Source organism: Ovis canadensis, chromosome 23 (assembly GCF_042477335.2).
Source record: "Ovis canadensis isolate MfBH-ARS-UI-01 breed Bighorn chromosome 23, ARS-UI_OviCan_v2, whole genome shotgun sequence".
NCBI classification, from domain to species: domain Eukaryota; kingdom Metazoa; phylum Chordata; class Mammalia; order Artiodactyla; family Bovidae; genus Ovis; species Ovis canadensis.
Genome location: NC_091267.1, coordinates 68,425,321 through 68,446,358, shown reverse-complemented (window position 1 = coordinate 68,446,358; position 21,038 = coordinate 68,425,321). Strand labels below are relative to the sequence as shown.

Sequence of the window (21,038 nt, the reverse complement as noted above, 5' to 3'; positions counted from 1 at the left end):
ACTTAAGGAAAGTAATAGTGTTTCAGTGTTTCAAAAAATGTATTAATGGAAGTTTAACTTGGTGGTTAATAAAAGCTAAAATTTTCCTTTCTGAACAAATTTTCCTTCTATACTTTCCCTCCCAGTGTATCCATATTTTACCTTTCCTTACACTATTTATATATTTATGTATATGATCTGTAATGTAATACCATCTTACACTTGACCTTTGAATTCTCGAATTTATTTAATAGGGAAATCCACGAGCACTGAGATGCCAGGTGGACAATGCTCTGAAAATGGAACGCCCACGTCCCTGTTCTTTGTATTTGAAGTATCTTAAAATGTGCGTGGGACACATCGCCACAGTCATCATCTTTTGCTTAGTCAGATTTGGGAAAGTGCTGGAAGTTTCTCGCCGCGGCTTAGATTACTCCTTCTGGAGCCTATCTTGTTTCTTACAGAAGCAGAAAGAAGTGGTCTTGGTGGTGTGGTCCTTGTCAATATCTGAAGCTCCTCAGCTCTTCCTACCTCTGTCCTTGGACTCAAATTGGGCTTCAGATCACTGTCCTTAGGCTTCTTATTATACTGGGTGCTAATGAAAATGTGCACATCCTTAACACGCTCTTTGCTGATGAAATATTTTGAACTCTAAATTCATCTGGCACTGACGGAGAGCATATGCCATCTCAGTTTGTGTGGAGGGCTCAGCCAAGGGTTCTTCCTGGACTAGGAAATTAGTAGGAGCCACAGATGTATGCAGTCTGTGAGTCTCCGTGAGGGTGTGGAGGAGATTTAATAGTGTCTGTTATTGCAGAGAGAAGGGCTTAAGACCATGTAGACTTCCACATGCCTCAGAATGACTGTCTTTCCAGGAAGAACTCAATCTCAACCTCCTGAAGCATTCTGAGTGTGTAGAAGCTTTTATCAGGAAATCCTTATGTTTCTACAAGAGTGGGAATTTGTAGAGCTTTAGGGCAGCAGAGAATACCACTTTGGTTGTTCTGACTTCATGGAACTGTAGAACCCTTGTGGTGTAGCATGATCTGGTTTCTCAATGAGGAAAGGATGGATACACAAAGCTACCCCAAATCAACAGAGTTAGGTAACCCTCACACTTGTTTTATTTCAAATCAAGGTTAACTTGTATAATATTCAGTCTGTGTTCTTACCTTGGACTTCTGGTAAGCAGACATAATTTTTGGAAGCATATCATTTATACAGCATACAGAATTATGTTGAAATGGTGAGATGAAAAGAGGATATTTGAAAGGTAAATGAAGTCACTCAAATCTAAGGCTCACTGAATTCTCACCGTGTTTGTGCTGTAGGGGGGTTCATGGAGAAGGTGGGATTTGATTACTTCAAACATGTTGGCTGTTATGGAAATCCAGGAGATTATTTGAAAATCTCAGACCCACTAAGCAGAACGAACAGCCATAAAAATGTGAAACTCAATTTCCTTGAATAAATCACAATTTGCCTGTTTACGTGTTTTGATTGTCTTAGTGGTAAAGAACCTGCCTGCCAGTGCAGGAGATGTGAGAGGTGCGGGTTCCGTCCCTGGTTGGAAAGAGCCCCTAGAGGAGGCGCAGCCCACTCCAGCGCTCTTGCCTGGAGAATCCCATGGACAGAGGAGCCTGATGGGCTACACTCCATAGGCTCCCAAAGAGTCGGACACAACTAACATGACACACACACACACTCTGCTGAGTGTCTAAGTATCAATTGTTTACTTTAGTAATCACTCCTTGAGGTTGGAAACCTTATTATTCCTTTTTCTCCTATTAGATACCAGCTCTGGGTGGATGCTGAGTTTTCACTTTTGCTCTCCTTGACCCAAGAGGCCATTACAGTTTCTAGATTGGCGGTTGTCCTCAGGGCAAAAAAATATCTTCTTCCTCTGTGGGTTCCAGCCTTCACTTTGATTTTGGCTGGATATTTCCTTACTATCTTGTCAGTTCATTTGGGTTTAGAAGAAGACTAAAATTTTTTAATCTGTCATTTTTTTAGTGATTTTTTTTTAAAAAGCCATGAGTATTTATTGATTTATAAGTTTTTGTTGAAATATAGTTGATTCACAGTGTTGTGTTAGTTTCAGAGTCCAGCAAAGTAATTCAGTTATACATTTGTGTGTGTGTATATATATATATTCCTTTTTAGATTCTTGCAAGACATTTGGTATACTTCCCTGTGCTAGGTCCTTGTTGGTTATCTGTTTTATATATTTTGTTGTTGTTGTTTACTTGCTAAGTCATGTCTGACTCTTTTTTGACCCTGTGGACTGTAGCCCACCAGGCTACTCTGTTCATGAAATTTCCCAGGCAAGAATACTGGAGTGGGTTGCCATTTCCTTCTCCAGAGCATCTTCCCCCATCAGTGGTCTAACCCATATCTCCTACATTTCAGGTGGATTCTCTTCCACTGAGCCACCTAGGAAATGCATTATATATATATAGTAGTGTGTATATTAATCCCAAACTCCTAGTTTATTCCTCTCCCACCTTCCCCTTTGGAAACTATAAGTTTCTTTTCTATGTCTCTGAGTCTATTCCTGTTTTGTAAATAAGTTTATTTGTATCAGCTTTCTAGATTCCACGTACAAGCCCCATCACATGATATTTGTCTTTTCTCTGTCTGATTTACTACACTTAGTGTTTTGTGGCAGAGTTGTTCCACTATACTAGGCTGCCCTATTTCTAAGAATGGAAATCAAAACCACTTATTTTACAGTTGACGACAGTGAGTTCAGAGGGTCCGGTGACTGGCTCAGGCCGTTGAGCTGGTTAATGAAGTCTGTGGCTGAAATCTAGGTCTTTTTTCCAGCTCTGTGCTTTCGGACATTGGTCCAGTCTAAGGATAGTTTTCATCTCACTGTCCACATAAAGTGGAGATTTGAATAATCAATGAGTATGGGTGGGAAATCATAGAAATAAAAATTCATCTCTGTATATCTTTTCTCTGAAAGGAGTGTTTGATCCGCATTCTACCCACGCTTTGCTTTTGTGTTTTAGTGTTGAAATGTCAGGCATTTTAGAGGGGGCTTATGCAGAACTACTCAAGTAAAATCAAAATTTGTAGATGGTCTGATTGCCTCCTAAAGCAACTGTCAAAACCATGGACATTACTCAGTCTGTCCATGTCTAGGGTAAAATAAGTTAGAAACAATTGAGCCCACGTCAGTCTTTGGGAAGAATAATTGCTCTCATCCACTTTCTGTTTTCCTTTGCCTCCTTCCGCCCAGGTGGTTGTCTTCCTCTTACGTGTTCCCGTCTTGGATAGAGAGTGACAGCAGAACAAGGGAGACACGAGAACTCAGTATCCACGTGGCTTCTGTCTTGGGCAGTTTTTCATTTGTGACTGTGTGCCCTTAATGACTTTCCTGAAAGTTTGGATATTTTTATCCAAGGCTATGAATCTTGTTTTACTCTATGCCCACTAGAATTGTGACCCCTCTCTCACAAATATCCCATCCATCACATGTATGTTTAAAGTTTTTTATTTTTGTTTTAAAATATTTATCTATTTCGCTGCACTGGGTCCTAGTTGTGACATGTAGGATCTTTAGTTAAGACATCTGAACTCTTAGTTGCGTAATGTGGTATGTGGGATCTAGTTCCCCGACCAGGGATCGAACCTGGGTCCCCTGAATTGGGAGCACAAAGTCTTGGCCACTGAACCACCAGGGAACTCCCACAGTGTACATTTTTGATAAGCTCATCATACATATGGCTTGATTGTTCTCCTGTTTTTATTTTCCAGTCTCTGATTTCTTCAAATACTTCATTTTATGTATTTGTGTTGTATACATTCAGTAATCTTCTGTGGACACAAGACTGGGGCTTCCCTGGTGGCTCAGATGGTAAAGAAGCTGTTTGCAGTGCATGAGACCTGGGTTTATATATTTGTGTTGTATTCATTCTATAATCTTTTTGTGGACACAAGAGTGGATATAAACTCCAAAAGTAAATACATCCATGGGAAGAAGGGACTGGCAGTTATGTTCGAGCTGGTTGTAGAGAGACCTGAGCTGCTTATCGGGGAGACCTTGACCGTGGTGGAGAATGTTCCTGACTTGAACATGGCCAGCCCCTGTGTCTGCCAGCTCTTCCACCTACTGTCACGTTGGGAGGGTTTTCTGTCCCGTCTAAGCCTGTTTCCTCCAAGATAAAATGGCGATACTGGTAGTGTATTGAAGTGCTTGGCACAGTGTCTGGCATATTTAAGCTCATAAAATACTAACTAGTATTATTTTTTGAGAGATAAGAAACAGCTCAGGCAGAAGGAATAGCGGGTACAAATATCTGGAGGTAGAAAGTGTGTGCGGTGCCCAGGTACACCAGCTGGGAGCAGGGGATGGCCACGTGTAGGCCACGTGCAAGGTTTACACAGAGAGTGAGTCTGGGCAAGAACGACTGGGGTGTAGATGGGACGGGAATGTGGACTGAATGCTGCAGAAACTGGCCACCTGGGCAAGGATTTTAGGACAAGATGTGCGTTAGGCAGTGGGTGACGGAGTAGGGTATGCATCTGGCTCGTGTTTTCCAGTGGAGGAGGCTGGTGGTTCTCAAAGCTCCTGTGTACACGAAAAGTACCTGAAGACCTTGTTAAAGACACAGTTTTCTTGGCCCCACCTTCAAAGACCCAGGATCAGTAGGTCTGCAATGGACCCCAGGATGCTAATCTTGAAATGAGCACATCAGGTGATTAGACATAGGCAGTCCTCAGGCGCACTTTGAGATGGACTGAGATCCTTGTTGAGGAGATGCTTGCTGACTTACTGGCAGGTCTGATGAAGCTCAGTGGGAGGGAAGATGGAAACAAATATCTTTAAAATAACATATTTACATTCGGTGCATGCTGTCGCTTTGAGTCTTCTTGCCCTGGATCAAGGAGCACCCGTTGTACAGATATTCTTTCAAATAAAAAATATCAGAAGTCATACGATTGTTCTGTGAAGTCTTGAAGGGCAAGAGAGGTGTCCTTACCTTCTCAGTTTGCAGGAGGCCCCTGAAGGAAAAGTCTGTTACAAAGCAATAAGAGGAAGAAAGACTAAAAGAAGGTACAGCAGCATGAGGTCAGGAAATGAGGAGGATGGAAATGGGAAAGAATGGGAAAAGAGCAGTCAGATTTGATGGGGTGGGAATCTATTTGTGAAGGAAACCAGCCAGTATTTAACCTGTTTTGAAAAAGCTAGACTTCCAGCATTTTTAATTAGTGGATTGCTCGCTTTTGAAATTGCCCAGTTGGGAATACTCAAGTTTTGATGTGTTTTATTTGCCTGCTAATTAGCAGCCTGCTTGGTTGACCATCATTTTCCCTTTATTCTGTGGACAGAAGATGTATAGGAACGTCTCTTGAAACACTCTGGCTTAAATCTGGGCTCAGATAACTTCACTGTGTATTTAGTAAGAGGTTGTATTCATTATAAATCAAATTCTGGTGCATCTTTTTTTTTTTTTTTTTTTCCAGCTCGAGTCTTCCTTTTTGCTCTTTAATAGAATTTGTCCTTTAGAAGAGGCCTTCTCAACCTTGGCACAGTTGACATTTGAGACCAGGATATTTTGTGTTGTGCAGGTATTCTGACATGTATAAAACCTTTAGCAGTGTCCCTGGCCTCTAACCACTTGATGCCACTAGCTCTACCCCGCCTCCATGCCCTGCCAAGTTGTGACAACTGAAAATGTCTCCAGACATTGCCAGATGCCCTCTGGGGACCATAATCACCCTGAGGGCAAAACTACTGACCAGGAAGTACTATGGTCCCCTTTCCTCCTTGTCTCTGCCTTCCTTTCATGTTTGAAATCCTTTTTGAAAATGGATAAAATGGGTCCAAACAAAACAGAATCTTATGGTAGACATAGAGATTCGCTGCTGTTCCATCATTACTTTGGGGCCAAGTTTAAGAGGAAAATCTCTCAAATTAATCCAGGTTGGCTGTTTCAGGTGAGAAGGAAGTCAAGATGTGCAGACTTCTGGTTGATAGATTTTGTCATTTATACCTTTGTGTGTGTGTGTGTGTGTGTGTGTGTGTGTGTGTGTGTGTGTGTGTGAAAATAAACTTGATTTGCTGTTAAGGATGACGAGAACCAGATAGGCTACAAAACTTGCTTGTGTGACAGTCCCAAGAGTTCTAAGTCACTTTTCTATATATGTCCCCCAGTTCAGCTTACAGTAGATGGGCTAGGAGGTTGGGTTGTTAAACAGCAAATTTGGGGAAAGTATTGTACCTTTTCTCCAGACTTCATCTTCAGAGCTTGCATGACATCTCTTAAAGCTCACAGCCACTGATTATATTTATTGAAACATTTTTTAAATTTCGTGTTCTTTTCTATTTTTGTCTGCGCCATGCAGCATGCGGGGTCTTAGTTCCCTGACTAAGGATCCAGCCTTTGCCTTCTGCGGTGAAAGTGCAGTCCTAAGCCCGGGACCATCAGGGAAGTCCCTTGCAGGCACTGATTTTAGCTGTCTGCAGGGGATAGCTGTTTGCCTTTGCATTCTCTTCGGAAGGACTGACCAAAGTAACTGGAACGATGTTTGTTAAAAATAAGATTTCAAGTTTAGTGGTCCTAGTTGTTGGTTGCTGTTTCTAGTCCATCTCTTAATATATTCTAAAACACCATGTCCTCTACTGGACCCCCAAATAAGTCAGTTAATTATACTATGATTACTTCTGCTGATAATAAAATAGGAGTAATTAAGGGAAGGACAGTAGTGCATTAAGAAACAGTATTACTGAAATGTTAGAAAACACAGTCCATGGGAGTACATCTCCTGAGCCGAAGTTTCACACCTCCTCCTCCAGTTCTGTCAGAGGAAGCTTGTGATGGCCGTCTGTTACCACCGTGATCAAGATAATAGAACAGCGAAACTTTTTATACTCAGAAAGGGCCTTTCATCAAAAATCTCAAAGCCATTTCTAAATTTAGAGTGACTGATCTTGCGCGCACTTTTATGTTCTGAGCAGTGAACAGGGGAACTTGGCTGTCAGACTCCCCTTCCTGCGTATTTGCACTTGAAGCACTGAAGAAGCATCTCGAATTTGGTCAGCAGCAGAACTTCGCTGGTACAGGGCCTAGAGAATTCCAGCCTTCTGGGAGTTCGTATAGGTCATTTCGCCATAATTAACAAAACATTGCTTTAACAACTTTTGTGCCACATTTCACTGTCCAGATTAAGGATTGTAGGCCAAGTGTTGTGCCTATTTAAAAAAAAAAAGAGTGAGATGGTGTGGTTCTAAGAAACTTAAAGTCTCCTAATATCCTTGTAATGTCTTGATGGAAATAGACTGTCAACGTCCTTTTTCATCTGACGTGTTTTCTTCATGTCTGTTGTCTGGTGGGTAGGCCTCGAGTGGCTTGTCTGAGCCGGTAAGAGGACAGAAAGTGTCTAGGAGCGTTATGGCATGCATGCCGCTAATATTGATAATATTAATAGTATGGATATTTACCTGATTTAACTTTGTGTATGTGTGTATTTTAAGGTTGTGTTCGTGTAGTTTTAACTTAACCTGTCCAAAAGATTTTAGTAAGATTTTAAGTGCAGTTTCAGGTTGATAAAAGTTGAGGCTATGAAACATTGTGAAGGATGGAAGTAATTTTTATGTTCATACCTCTGGTTCCTGAGGGTCCAGTTTGTTTCTGCTGTGAATTTAAATGAGCTAATTTAAGTAGTTGGGTCAGAAGCTACTATCATCATGGTAGCCTCGTGCTTGATTCTTAATTAAAGGCAACAGGAGATTAATTTGAAACATTAATTTAAAAGTGCATATACAAAAAGAAAGAATTATTGCAAGAAAGCCTAAAGAATTTTTCTCTTGTCCCCAGATGTAGAAGACAGAAGTAGCTCAGGGTCCTGGGGGAGTGGAGGACATCCAAGCCCGTCCAGGGTAAGTATATCTAATCTTTTCCCCATAAGCAGACATCCTCATATGTAAATTGACAAACTGAAGGTGAGTTTTTTCCTCCCTGACACGCATCTGCATGGCTATATATGCAGACTGAGTTTAATGAGGATCAGCTTCTGTTTGGCTTTTTTTTCAGGCTCTATTGGATGTTATTATTGATTTTGACACCCCTTCCACTTTGGCTAACCAGAAGACAACCCTTTCATTAAACATTTGGCCTTGCTTTGCCAGTTACTGATCCAGTGTTAACAGAAAGCTGTTTTTTTGTAGGTGGTGCAACTTAAAAAAAAATTCCTAGTATCCCTGTAATATATTGGTGTAAATAGGTCACTAAATAGTTCTGAAGACATACTGTGAAGTTGTAGTTTCCAGTATCATCTGCATAATAAGTCTGTGTTGGTTTCACTTCGTAAACATTATTGTCCCACCACCAGTAGTGCCTTTGGTCACCAGTGGGTTCATTTATTTATTTATTTTTAATTGAAAGTAGCTTTTATTTTTAAAACACACACAACCCCAAATCGTTAAACTTCAAAGTAAATGGGTATGATCTGATTTAGACCAAGTCTTATTCTTCAGACTTGCTCATTTGTCAGTGTTCCTTAAGTAAGTTTTGTGTTTTACAGACCATGGCGCAGAGTCATTTGGAAAAGAAGTTTCTTGTGCTTAACCGTACATGCCTTATTCGCTCACAGATTTTTGCTATTCCTGTCCAAGGTTTTTGGTTGTTAGGGTGTCATGTGAAGACCATGGCATGGGGTGTGAGTAGGTGGTTAGGCCCTGCGTGTGTTTGTATGTGTATGACCTTGGGTGTGTCATTTCATTTCCTTGGGCCCCATACTGCTACTTTCTAAAATGAAGAAGTTGAACCAGAGATCTTTCCTGTTCCTTCTAACTCAAATGTGAACGATTATATATATATAAAATCTGTCTTTAATGGAGTCATCACTGCTGCTACTGCTGCTGCTGCTAAGTCGCTTCAGTTGTGTCCGACTCCGTGCGACCCCATAGATGGCATCCCACCAGGCAGGCTCCCCCTTCGCTGGGATTCTCCAGGCAAGAACAATGGAGTGGGTTGCCATTTCCTTCTCCAGTGGAGTCATTGCTAGGCCTTCTGAAATCCCTCTCAGTTTTTATAATAATACATATAACTCCAGATTAAAAGTAGAGACCGCACAAAGCAGCTGCCCCTCCCCCAAGCAGCTGTGTAGATGGAGGAAACGTTCTGCAGGGCTGGGAGCGGGGGCACATTTACTGTAATGTTCGCACACATTTGGGGTGGAGAGTGGTCTGTATTTTGGCAAAGAGGTAAGGAAGGTAATCAAGCTGTCCGAAGGAGGCCGTCTCAGCAAGCCGCATTGGCCATTTCCACCTGTCCTCTGGCCCTGGGGCTCATGCTCTAGTCTCAGAGTACAGCCAGAGCTCTCGGCTTACGAGGAACTTCGCTGAGACTTTGCACCAGCTGTCGAGTTTCAGATTCTCCTGCATTATATGGATGGGTTGAGGAAATCTTTCCTCCTCCTCACATTACAGTCCTCAGTTGCAGAAATCAATCCATTCCCCATGACAGCAAGTGTGGGAGACGACAGAACGTCCCTCTCCTGTTGAGCTCGTTCGCATGAACTTACTGTCTTCTGCTTTCTCATTTTAATACAACACGTGGTTCTTTAAGTCGTTCTTCTGAGAGGGAGGTTCATTTAGGATCGTCCTGACTTTTATTTGGTTTTCATGAATCGTCTGGCCTTTCCCCCCACCACCCCAGGGAATTCATTGGTGGATAACTTTGACTCAATATTTTGTAATTTTTATTTTCTTTTCTTTCTTTTTTGTTTTTTTTTTTGTTTTGTTTTGTTTTTTAATTTTAGTTTTTTATTTTTTAAATTTTAAAATCTTTAATTCTTACATGAGACAGCTTATTGTGGCTGGCTTGTGTTGGACAGCCAGGGGGCAGGTGTCTCTTTTTTCTCATCTTCAAGTGGTGATATTTCCAGTCATCTTGAAACGCTGTGCTGGCGTTTAGATTAGATAATGTATATTAAGCTCTTAATAACTCTGTAGGGTGAGTATACTTAATAAATGGTAATTAGTATTATGCAATGTCTGGTATGGAACAAGTGAGTGTAAGAGCAATGATAGATATTTAAAATGTGACGTCCTTTTATGCCCTGATGTACTGGCAACATCCCGTCACAGTATCGTTCAAGTTAATTTTTTTTATAGCTGAGGAAAGGCGGTTGAAAACGGGATAGTTTGGAACCTTAAGGTTTCTGTCATTTCTTTAGTGGAGGGATGTGCATTTTCATTTTTCATACAATATCCGTCCTTTTCACGTGGGCAGATTCTGCCCTTTGGCTAACATACCAACTGATACCTCTGAGTAAATTTGACTTAGTCTTTATGGATAGTGCAACCAGCTGAGCAGCATGACTTTTTTTTCCTTTCTGGTCACTTATGTACCTTAGTAACCTAAAATTTGAACTCTATGATTTAGATGATTTTAACTCTTTCCTGTATGTTATCTAACTCCTCCATTAGAAGCAAGTGACTGGGCAGTTTAAAAACCTTATTTTAATTTAAAATTCCCCTTTAAACCATGAGATGATCATAGTAATTAGAAATTTCCAGAGATTACCGTCTGCTTTAAAACTTTTTTTTTTGTGGCATACTTTGTCCAAATCCAGAATTTATGCTTAAATTCTGATATTCATTTATAGTCCTGTTATAATAATTTTTACATTCTTGTGTAGCTGGTTACTTATGGAATGATCCAATTGTTTTACAACCACAATAACATCTATAATAAAACATTGAAATTTCAGTATCATAAAATCAAATGCTGCTGTTTACAAGGTCCTACCTTTGCCTTCCAAAGGCAGTTCGTTGCAGGTTATGAGTAAATTTCCCATAGCACATTTTGCTCTCTTTTTAAAAAAATAATGTAGGCTTATCAAAATAATAATTACTATTTACAATATATTTTATAGGTATCAGGTGTTTTACTTGCATTATTTCATTTGATCTTAATAACTTGATGCAATTGGCTCCATTATTATTATTCCCCCAGTTTCACTATGATTTTGGGGAAAATGTGAACTCTGCAAACTTTAGAGCCCTTCTTATGCACTGTACTTGTGAAGATGCAGCTTTCTTATAATAAGGTGCTGGGGTGAGAATGGTGGGCTCCAGTTTCTTTGGTTCAGAGAGGTATCAGTAGTCAGACTTACATGCTGATTGATTCATGGCAAATTTAAATTTATGCTTTTATTTTATTTACAGAACTATGGAGATGGGACTCCCTATGACCACATGACCAGCAGGGACCTTGGGTCACATGACAATCTCTCTCCACCTTTTGTCAATTCCAGAATACAAAGTAAGACTAATTTTAAATTAGCATGAGTTTTTGGAATGCTTATGTTTTACCATCAAAGATAGAATACAAGCCCAGACAGAGATTCTGTTTTTAAGAACTTAGATATTTAGCTAGTTCACTATCGTAATTTTAAATTACAGAAAAATATTGATGATCTTTGCTTGGTAATAGTGCATACAGGACTAAGTTTTACAACTGTGTGGAATTACCTAATTTCAGTGATATTGAATCTACATGGAAAATTTGTGTTCCTTAGATGTAAAGCACTTCTCCTAATTTCATTGTTGCGGCAGTAGTTTTCCAGGGTTAAGGCTGATGAAGTGAAAGTGGTGAATATTCAAAGTAAGAAGTATCAGTTGGCAATGAGAAAAAATCTGTGTTAGCATGAACTTTTATGAAAGGGGTCATGGAAATTCCTGTAATAATAGGGTTACTGTGCTTAAATCAAAGTAGCGTGTTCAAGCTGAATTGTAAAGTCTGGTTGTGTATTTATCAAGGTGTGAACTTCAGTGCTGATGATCTAGGAGGTCCCCGTCCTGCTTCATGAAGTGACCTATGTGTGCTTTGCGACAGTCTTTGTGTTTCCAGCGTGTCTTTTCTATTGGAATTCTTAGCATATTTTTTCCTGCTTTGACTACCTATAGGGATTAAAACAACAACAAAAAAAACACACCGCAGTATCTTGAGCAATGAAAAGACAATTTACAATGACTTAAAAAGTCCCAATAGCTGGTTACTTTAGTTTTGATTGGGAAAAAAAGATCTTTGTTCTAATAAATGTGAGCTTTAACAATATTAGTAAATCTCTCAACTTGGCCAAATCCTGCAATAAATGAGGTTAAATTTCTTGGCAGAAGCTGTTGAATTATACTCCAAGGAAGACATGCAGCCATACATATATCATTCTGAAACCATAACTGCAGATGCTTCTGAGGAATGTCCTATTTTTTAAGCCTTGGTCACTATACTTGTTTTTGTAAATTAATGTTAACTTTGTTCTGTTATTTATAATTTTTTTAATTTATTTTTAATTGGAGGATAATTGCCTTACAGTATCGTGTTGGTTTCTGCCACATATCAACATAAATCAGCCATAGGTATACATACGTCCCCTTCATCTTTCAACCTTCCTCCCACCTCCTACCCCATCCCACCCCTCTAGGTTGTCACAGAGTACTAGGTTTGAGCTCCCTGCGTCATGCAGCAAATTTCCACTGGCTATTTAATTTTACATGTGATAGAGTGTATGTTTCAAAGCTCCTCTCTCAATTCATCCCTATATTCATTATTTAAGGTGTAGATCATTCTTGAGTGTGAGTCGTCTTTTTAGAAATCACCGTCAAATCCATCTACAGGGACCTCAGATATTAAATGCACAGTAGTCAAAGCAGAGAAATACTAGGAATTTGTTTTTAATGGGTGATTAAGTGTCATCCCAACTTTGAGAATCAGGATCTCAAAGCTGTATTTGACCATGGGTTGTTCTCATATTTTCTTATTTTTTTTAAATTTAAAATAGTAACTGTTATGTTTTACCTCTGTAGCTAAAGCAAGAATCCTAGCTTTTTAAAATGAGTCATGATGAGATGCAGTGTTTCCTGTTTCCAGGATAGGCAGATGCAGGTGACTAGATATGTTTGTCACCTTAGATTTGAAAGAACAACTTTACATTCTTCAATGACAATAGCAGTAATTTTAAATTCTAACACCATCCCTTCTCTATTTATCCTTATCCAACTTCATAAAGTAAAAGATTAACTTGAAAATAATCATCTTGAAAAGTAACACTGAAAGAGTATATTAGAGAATTGTCCTGAAGAATTCTAAGACTATCCTCCGATGAGGATAAAATGGGATAAATAAATTACTACTCATATTTAGAAGTTTATATAATGTCCATGCAAAAATGTTTTCCTAAAGAACAAGTGGATAAATTAATATTACAGAAGACACCAAGCAATACAAAGATAGCAAAGAATCATTCTTATTTGCGTATCCTCCTGGGCAGCTGTTTTACAAACCAAATTCGTTTTCTTTTTTTTTCAGTTCAAATAGTATTTAAAATATAAGTGGGCTGAGCGTCTACAGCCGGAGCTCCGAGAGCTGACTCTTTTCACTTAGTTGTTGTTTAAGCTGAAAGTCCATGTCAGCTGTGTTCTTTTACTCCGTCTGCCCTCCTTCCCATTAAACCCTTAAATATGGAGGCCAAGACAGTCTCCTGCATTGTGGGAGGAAATGCTACTACGTCCGGAGGCTCCCACCCACTGTTCCCCATGAAAGGACTTCTCTGTTAGATAAGCTGTCTGGTCTGAAACATGGCTCTTTATTGTTTACAAACTGCTACATTTTCCACCTCAAGCAGATTTTTGCACAGAAAAGAATTGTGCTTGGGCTAAATGGTTTATCTGACATTAACGGTGCAGTGTCAGACTAGGGTCAGGGAAGTTGCCCTCAGAGTGAGAGGGCATGGCGCAGTGTGCAAAAAAAAAAAAAAAGAGAGAGAAAAAGGCATTTAAACTATTATGTAATACCTCGCATTTTTACTTTGGAAAGGAATTAAAAATATTTTTAGAGAACTCGCTAGGATGCTGCATTAACCCCCCACCCCCTGGTAATTTCTCACATCCCAAACGCCTTCTTGATTGGCTTGAGTATCTCAGGCCTAGACTCAGGGAACAAAGATGCTCATTGATGTTGCCCAAGCTGCTGTTGATTTAAAATGAAACCACTTTTGAAATGAACCATGCTTGGTGCTTTGCTGTACCTTTACAAAGAGAAGCTAGATTGTTTTCAAAAAGTTAAAGACAGCCGATTTACAAATGAAGACAAAGAGGAAATAAGACCTATTAGTATAGCCAGCAATTTGAATTTACAGAGTATATGGTATATTCTAAACTACTCTTTGTGTCCAAATCCATATTCTGGGTTACGGTGTTTGTGGAAGTTTTCTTCTACCGAAAGAAGATATTAGACTTTAAGTTTTGAACAACAATCTAATATCCACTTTCAGAAGCTTTGGTTTTCATGAAAACCTGTAAAGGATTTCTTTACATGTCAAAGATTTCATTCTGCTCTGGTGTCACATTAGGGTAAAAGCTATAGCATCGGAAATAAATCAGCCACTTTATTGGACCAGATTCTCTATTGTCAAATCAATCAAGTCTGTGACTGAATTAGGCATCTGCTACAGAAATAAGTGACACTAATTTTACGGGAAAGAGTTATTAACTGCAGATGACCTATTTCTTTTTGGTAAACTGTTCACTTAGTGAGGTTTTATTTTATTGCAGAGAAAGAAAAAAGTACTGAAACCCTCTTTTCTTTGGGTAGTGACTTATTATTCTACATTTTGTTCTTATGGCAATACAGTATTTTGAAGAAATGATGCAGGCATTGCTAGTATTTGCTTATAAACTCTTTTAAGGTAACAAAATGCTTTATTAAAAATCTGAACTCCTTGACTTCCCATGAATGATTTTGCATAAATGTTCATTTTTGTAATCTAATACTTACCTCTGGCACCAAAATATAAAAACTTAATTTATTTGTGTATCTCAAATTTATGCAAAATGGTATATGACTTATAAGAGTAGTAGTGTCTGCATTAATCTACCTCCTTTAGAAATAAGGAGGTATTGCGTATCTGAATACAAGGCCTTACTCGATTGCCTAAACTAAACATAAACAAATGGGCGCAAGTGCACTTGCACGCAAGCACGTGCTCACGTGCACGTGTGCACACACGTGCAGCTGTTGCGCTAGAAGAATTAATAACGACACTTGGTTTGTCAGGGTGCGCTCTTCCCTCCATTGCTGTCTGTGTTTAAAGTTGCCACACAGAGTTTTGGAAGTTGATATTGTGTAAATCCTTTAAAGAAAAACATAACTAAAAGAAACAACAACAAAAAAAAGCAGGCCCCAAATTTGTTGTTTTAAAAAATAAATGTGCATGGCCTTTTGTTTTTCTTTTAGTGTGGGGGAGTCTGGAGGAATTGAAGGATTTCAGCAGTGAGTCATCTAGCTGCCTGCTGGCCTTGACCAATTCATACAGTTCTCTTTTTAAATTATTATTGAGGTATAATTGACATATATTAGTTTTAGGTGTACAACATCATGGTTCAATATTTGTGTAGTAGACTCTTACTTGACACTTGCTGAGTCCTCACTTACTGTTTTCCCTTGAGTAGAGATAAGCAAGCCAGTTTGCATTTTTACTTGTTTGAAATTCGCTGTCCTGTTTTGTATCTGGAGAGAACTAGTCACTTCTTTGTGACCATGTATGATCATTAATGATAACAGTGTACACTTGATCTGTTGGAAACTTGTTCACTACAGTTATTAAACAGTTTGATGAAACCTTTACAGTGGTCAGTGGGTAGCTTTCAGAATATGCAAATGGGTCAGAGGGACCATGGTGCTGAGCCTTGTGTTTTTAAAAGGATTATATGTTAAGGAATAGTTGGAAAATCATGGCAAGAACTATATGCAAAGACTATGGATTTTAAAAATCATTCCTGTTTGTTTCTTGTGTTTGCCCAACATTAAAACTTTTGCAGGTAATTGTCCAAATTTTTTTTTTTTTAACAATGGGAGACAATATATTTTCTAGCCACAACTTTTTGATCAGAGGAATGACCTAAGTATATGTTTTCCTTCTTTTGTTCCAGAGCTTTAATTGAAAGCCAGATTGTTTGAGTGAGCAAGATGCCAGTAAGGTTATAGACATGCACTGGTAACTGAAGGATGTGAAAAGTGATACTTGGGTATGGTTGGGTGCAGCTTAGTTCAACATCAGCGGCTGTGTTTTTACATGTCCCCTTGTGAATGGTTCGGTTTCCTTATTGTGGTATTTGGTTCTTGTCCCGCTCGTGGTACTCTACCAGTGCACGGAATAATTTCTTGCTGTAGAGTAACTGGTTTCTGAACTAGCTCAGTGGAACGTTTTACTGCAGGATTAGATCGTGGTTCAGGCAGAACTGCAGAGAGCTGCTGGCTTACAGGATGACCTTTGAGTCTCATCTGGGTTAGCGGTTGATATTTTGATTTGGTTACTGTGGTCATATTGTGACAGCTGCCGGCTCATTAGAATTCACTTCCACTGCTCCATTTGCCGAGCAGGAATATTTAGGTTTGTATTACTTCAGAGTGTTTATGGCTACCCTGAGTTTAGCCCAGCATAAAGGTGAAGTGTTGTGAGCACTTTCAAATCCCAGTGGCAGAGGCCAGTGGCACAGTCTTCTTGTAAAACGGAGAATGTGAGTACATGTTAATAGAGGTAGTTTTTCTTTTCAGTGTAAAACTGGAAATACCCAATGAAGAGACTCTTATGAGGAAAACAGTTTTGAAAACTTTAAAGTACGAAAGAAAAGAATGACCACAAAGAAACAGTTTTTTAAAAGCATGGGTAAGATTTTACTTGACCTCTTGGTTCAGTGTGTTTTTTCCTTCCCATGCTGAAATGTGAATATTTGAAAATAACAAAACCTGGACAAAAATGGCTATTATTTGATGTTTGAAGTGCCACAGGTCAAATAATCCTTTCATAATTTTGTGAAAATGAAATTGTGAATGTACATGTCAGCTCTGGACATTTTAGTTCGCTTTTAAATTGTTCTGAAGTTTAATAGTGACAGCGGGTTGCTTACGAGTTCTTCAGTTAGGGATGTCTGCGTTTTCGACATATTTTTTTTAATGACACTTTTTAGCTCGAGGTTATCTTGATATCGTCTGTTAGCTGTTGGACCGATAATGTGATAGCAAGCAATTTCTGAGAGAAGAAATGTTTAATAATGGTCTTATTTCTTGTCAGCGTTGTTTGGGAGTTTTCTTTTTTTAGTGTTAATTTAAAATGCCTTCATGAAGTGTTAACAAATAAGACTCTTTTAGTGTCATCTCCAATGATATAATTAATTCTGATTTTGAGTAGAGGCTAGGCGCTAGAGAACTGACTTTTCTACTCTCTTGCTACAACTGTCTGTGGGTCTTCAGGTCAAATCTGTTTTATACCTTTAAACTGAGGACGGGGAGCAAGCCTTTAGATGATCTCTGAGGTAATTTTCTCATCTGATGGTCCATTGATCTTTCAGGTATGCCATTTTCTGCTTATACTATATTTTATGTTTAGAGATGTTTTATCGTCCTGTCTAATCCATTCATCTCTATTTTGTGATACCTTCAAGTAACTTTACTAGTGATGTGTTTTCCACATGTAATTCTTTAGAGCCTGATTCAGATGGATATTTCTTTTCTACCTCAGCTCATTCCAAACCGTAGGTAAGGGACTGGATCGAACAGGGATAAAATAATAACTCATTAAGTTACGTCACCAGGAGAAAAGTATTATGCATGGGCCAGTTCTTGGCACAGAACTATAGGATCTCAATAAGTGGCTCTTGAAGGGGTTCATTCATGAATCAATCAGAGAAATCAGATATTTGGGTCTCAGCCCTAAATGAAAAGCCCATAAGTTAAAGTCAAGCCTACATGTTACTGTCAGGAAGAAAACCCTAAACCAGAGGCAGTCATCTAGAAATTCATTCTGTAGTTCTGTGCCCTTGACTGTCCAGAATATCAGGAAAGAGACCATATTAACAGTAGCGTAGATTCCAGTTTTCAAGAAACACACCACAGATTATTTATAAAAGGAAATAAGTAACATCAATATTTTCTTGAAAGGCCACTGAAAGAAGCTGTGTGTCTCCAGTATTCAGATAAGGTGACTTGTCCAGTCAATAAACATTGCTGTCCCTCTTTCGTTAGTCTTGTTCTCTTTCCACTAGACTGCCTGCTCTGTGGTATAACATAGCAATGGTGCTCTAATCAAACACTTTAAGAGTCAAACTAGGTGGACCAAACCCGGCTCTTTTAAACTTTAGAAGAACTGATACCAGAAAAACGTTAATTGAAAACTATATTTCACAGAAAAGTGTAGGTCTTCTGCATATCACAGAAAGATTTCTCACATAGAAAGTTCTTGAATTGTTTTAGAGTCAAGTTCAAGGAAAAAGTGGTTTGTGTCCGTAGGCTTGCTTTTCTTGAAAGGAATGGAAAATGTGACTAATGGTGGCTTATGGATAATTTTTCTCATATTAGAAGTCTGGTGGTGGACCATGACTAGATTTGGTTTATGGTTCATTGAAGTCTAGGCTTGTATCTCTGTGATTTCTTTGTCCTTTCCCTCATTGTCTCAAGATGACTGTCACAGTCTCAGAAGTCAGGTTTGGGTTAGATGCAGCAAGGAGAAGGGAAAGATGAATTTGCTCATGTGATCTCCCTGCCTTTCTTCCATCCACAGCCATCTCCAGCTGCAGAGTTTAAAAGGGGTGGAAAGTTATACAGTTGCCCCTCCAGCCTGTTCAATGGGACAAGAGGGAAGGGGGCTGAGGATGCTTAGCCAATTTATAAGGTTTATTTAGTTTCTTTTAAGAGAAGAATCTGTAATTTTCAACTTAGCAGCTTTGAAAATAAAGAACCAAGGCTCCAGCTTCCTTATGAGAAGCAAAATGTGAAAATGGGTCTCGACGCTGAATTCTGGTCAGCAGATTAGAGAGAATGATAAAGAAGCGTGGGATGGAAAATGAGTTCTGAAAGGAAGATGGTGGGGAGATGGCAGCAGAAGAGTTGCACACGGCGGGGGGGAGTTGAGGTCATTTCATCACCAAGGCTTGTGCTTTCCTTGTCCTCAGCTCTTGATCAAGGCAGCAACTAGCCAGGGTAAAGGGCTTTCGGCCTCATCATCCACAGCCTTCTCTGTTAGGCCTCTGGCTTGAATTCCTGCCAGGCTGCCCAGAGCTGCCTGCTCATGCAGCCAGCCGCCTATGGCTGCACCCTCCAGTCTTTCCTGCAATCCTCTTGGTGGTCTCTGGCAGAGCCCAAGCGCAGTGCCCATTCCCACCGTCCCCGGCAGTAGCCACTCAGAGTGGGCTTGGCATCCTGGAGAGTCAAGGTCCCGGGACGTGTCACTATAAGTGACAGAGATTGTTCTTCTGGGTCACTGCCAAACAGGCTCCCGGGAACTTCCTTCCAGCCACCTGCTGGGTTGCCATGAAGCTCTCACACAGGATCCTGCCCCCGAGGGCAAAGAAAAGTTTTCTTCTTCTTTTTTTTTTTTTAATATTACATAGTTGTATTTGTTGATCTTTAATATGGAGGATTAGGAGCAGCCAAAAGACATTTAATCTTGGCCAGTGTGCCAAGACTGCATGAAATTGTGGTGAGAGCTGGATCCAACTTTTAACCAAAAGTTTCCCACCTCCGCTGATCACAGTCATGGTGGGAATCAGGCTAATGAGAACACGGGCAGGGGAAAGACCATCCATCATGAAAGGAAAGCAGAATGTGGAATAAACAGGGCTGTTTTCCTTTAGTACAAAGTTTTTCTCTCAAGTGTTTCACTGGAAAAGCATTACTTTGAGTTTTACCTAAGCTTGCCACTGAAAATGGGCCTGGGAGAGCAGTAGCCAATAGTGGACACCTTGACTGGTTCCTTGGGTGGAAGATCAGACACCTGGCAAAGCTCTCATCACCCCTCAGCTCCAGGAGAAACAGCAGTAATTTCAGGCTTTTAACCTCGTGTCCTTGAAAGTTGAGTGCCTACCTTAAGTGCGCTATTGACCTTCATTAAAAAACAAATACTGTAAGCCTTAGAGCTTCCCTGTTGGCTCAGTGGTAAAGAATCCACCTGCCAATGCAGGAGACGTGGGTTCAGCCCCTGGTCCGGGACGATCCCACGTGCTGTGGAGCCACCAAGCCCGTGCACCACAGCTCCTGAGCCTGCGCTCTGGAGCCCAGGAGCCACAGCTACGGAAACCCTCGCGCCCGAGATCCTGAGCCCAGCAACAAAAGAAGCCACCTCAATGAGAAGCCCGTGCACTGCGACTAGAGAGGAGCCTCTGCTTGCTGCAACTAGAGAAAGGCCCGCACCGCAATGAAGACCCAGCCCAGCCAAAACAGGAAAAGGGGTTTTATTGAAAAGATTACCATAGCCTGTTTCCTTTGTTCACATGATCACCTTCATTAGGACCAAAGCTGCAGAGGAGCTCCATTGGAAGCACTGCCGTCTTTAGGGTCCTCGGGGAATAGTGGGCTGGGCTCGGGGGCGCTGCAGTCTTCATCTTGGCTGTTCCCCTTCCTGGTGATGGCACTTCACCAGAATTTCTTATCATCCCCAACTTTCACGTTTCTAAGGCCAGGATGGTCAACACTTGGCCCAGCATCATTGTGAGCCACACAGTGACATGATATGCTTTGCAGCAACTACTCTGCTGTTATCTTAGACCATCGCACAACTGCGTATTGGTACTCTGTCACTTGATGTCCTTCAAGGATCAAGTGAAGTCACTCAGTTGTGTCCAGCTCTTTGTGACCCCGTGGACTGTAAGCCTGCCAGGCTCCTCTGTCCATGGAAGTTTCCAGGCAAGGATACTGGAGTGGGTTGCCATTTCCTTCTCCAGATCTTCCCGACCCAGGGATTGAACCCGGGTCTTCCACACTGCAGGCAGGCTCTTTACCCTCTGAGCCACCAGGGAAGGTCACTTAATGTCTTCAATTAATTGAAAATTCTATAGACCTTGGGTCTTGGGTGATGGCAGTGTGAAAACACCTTTACTTTCTAATGAGATTGGAACCAAGGGCAAGAACGGGTGGAGATAGTATTGCATGTTCAGTTCTGAAGACAGCAAGACCAAAATAAAGATTTTTTTTTTTTTCCCAGCCATTCCACAAAAACCAGTAATCCTATAAAATAAGTACCTCTTTGGGGACAATTTCAGATAACACGCC

At 40.3% G+C, this 21,038-nt stretch overlaps 1 protein-coding gene across 43 annotated transcripts in view; it reads left to right on the top strand.

The window, feature by feature from the left end:
* The window catches only part of TCF4 (transcription factor 4), a 380,205-nt gene that overhangs the window by 123,849 nt on the left and 235,318 nt on the right, over positions 1-21,038 (top strand). For all 43 annotated transcript variants that reach the window (XM_069568875.1, XM_069568859.1, XM_069568866.1 and 40 more), the window contains 2 exons: positions 7,806-7,867; positions 11,162-11,258. In XM_069568875.1, coding sequence (XP_069424976.1) covers positions 7,806-7,867; positions 11,162-11,258 — 159 coding nt within the window. The remainder of the gene's footprint in view (positions 1-7,805; positions 7,868-11,161; positions 11,259-21,038) is intronic.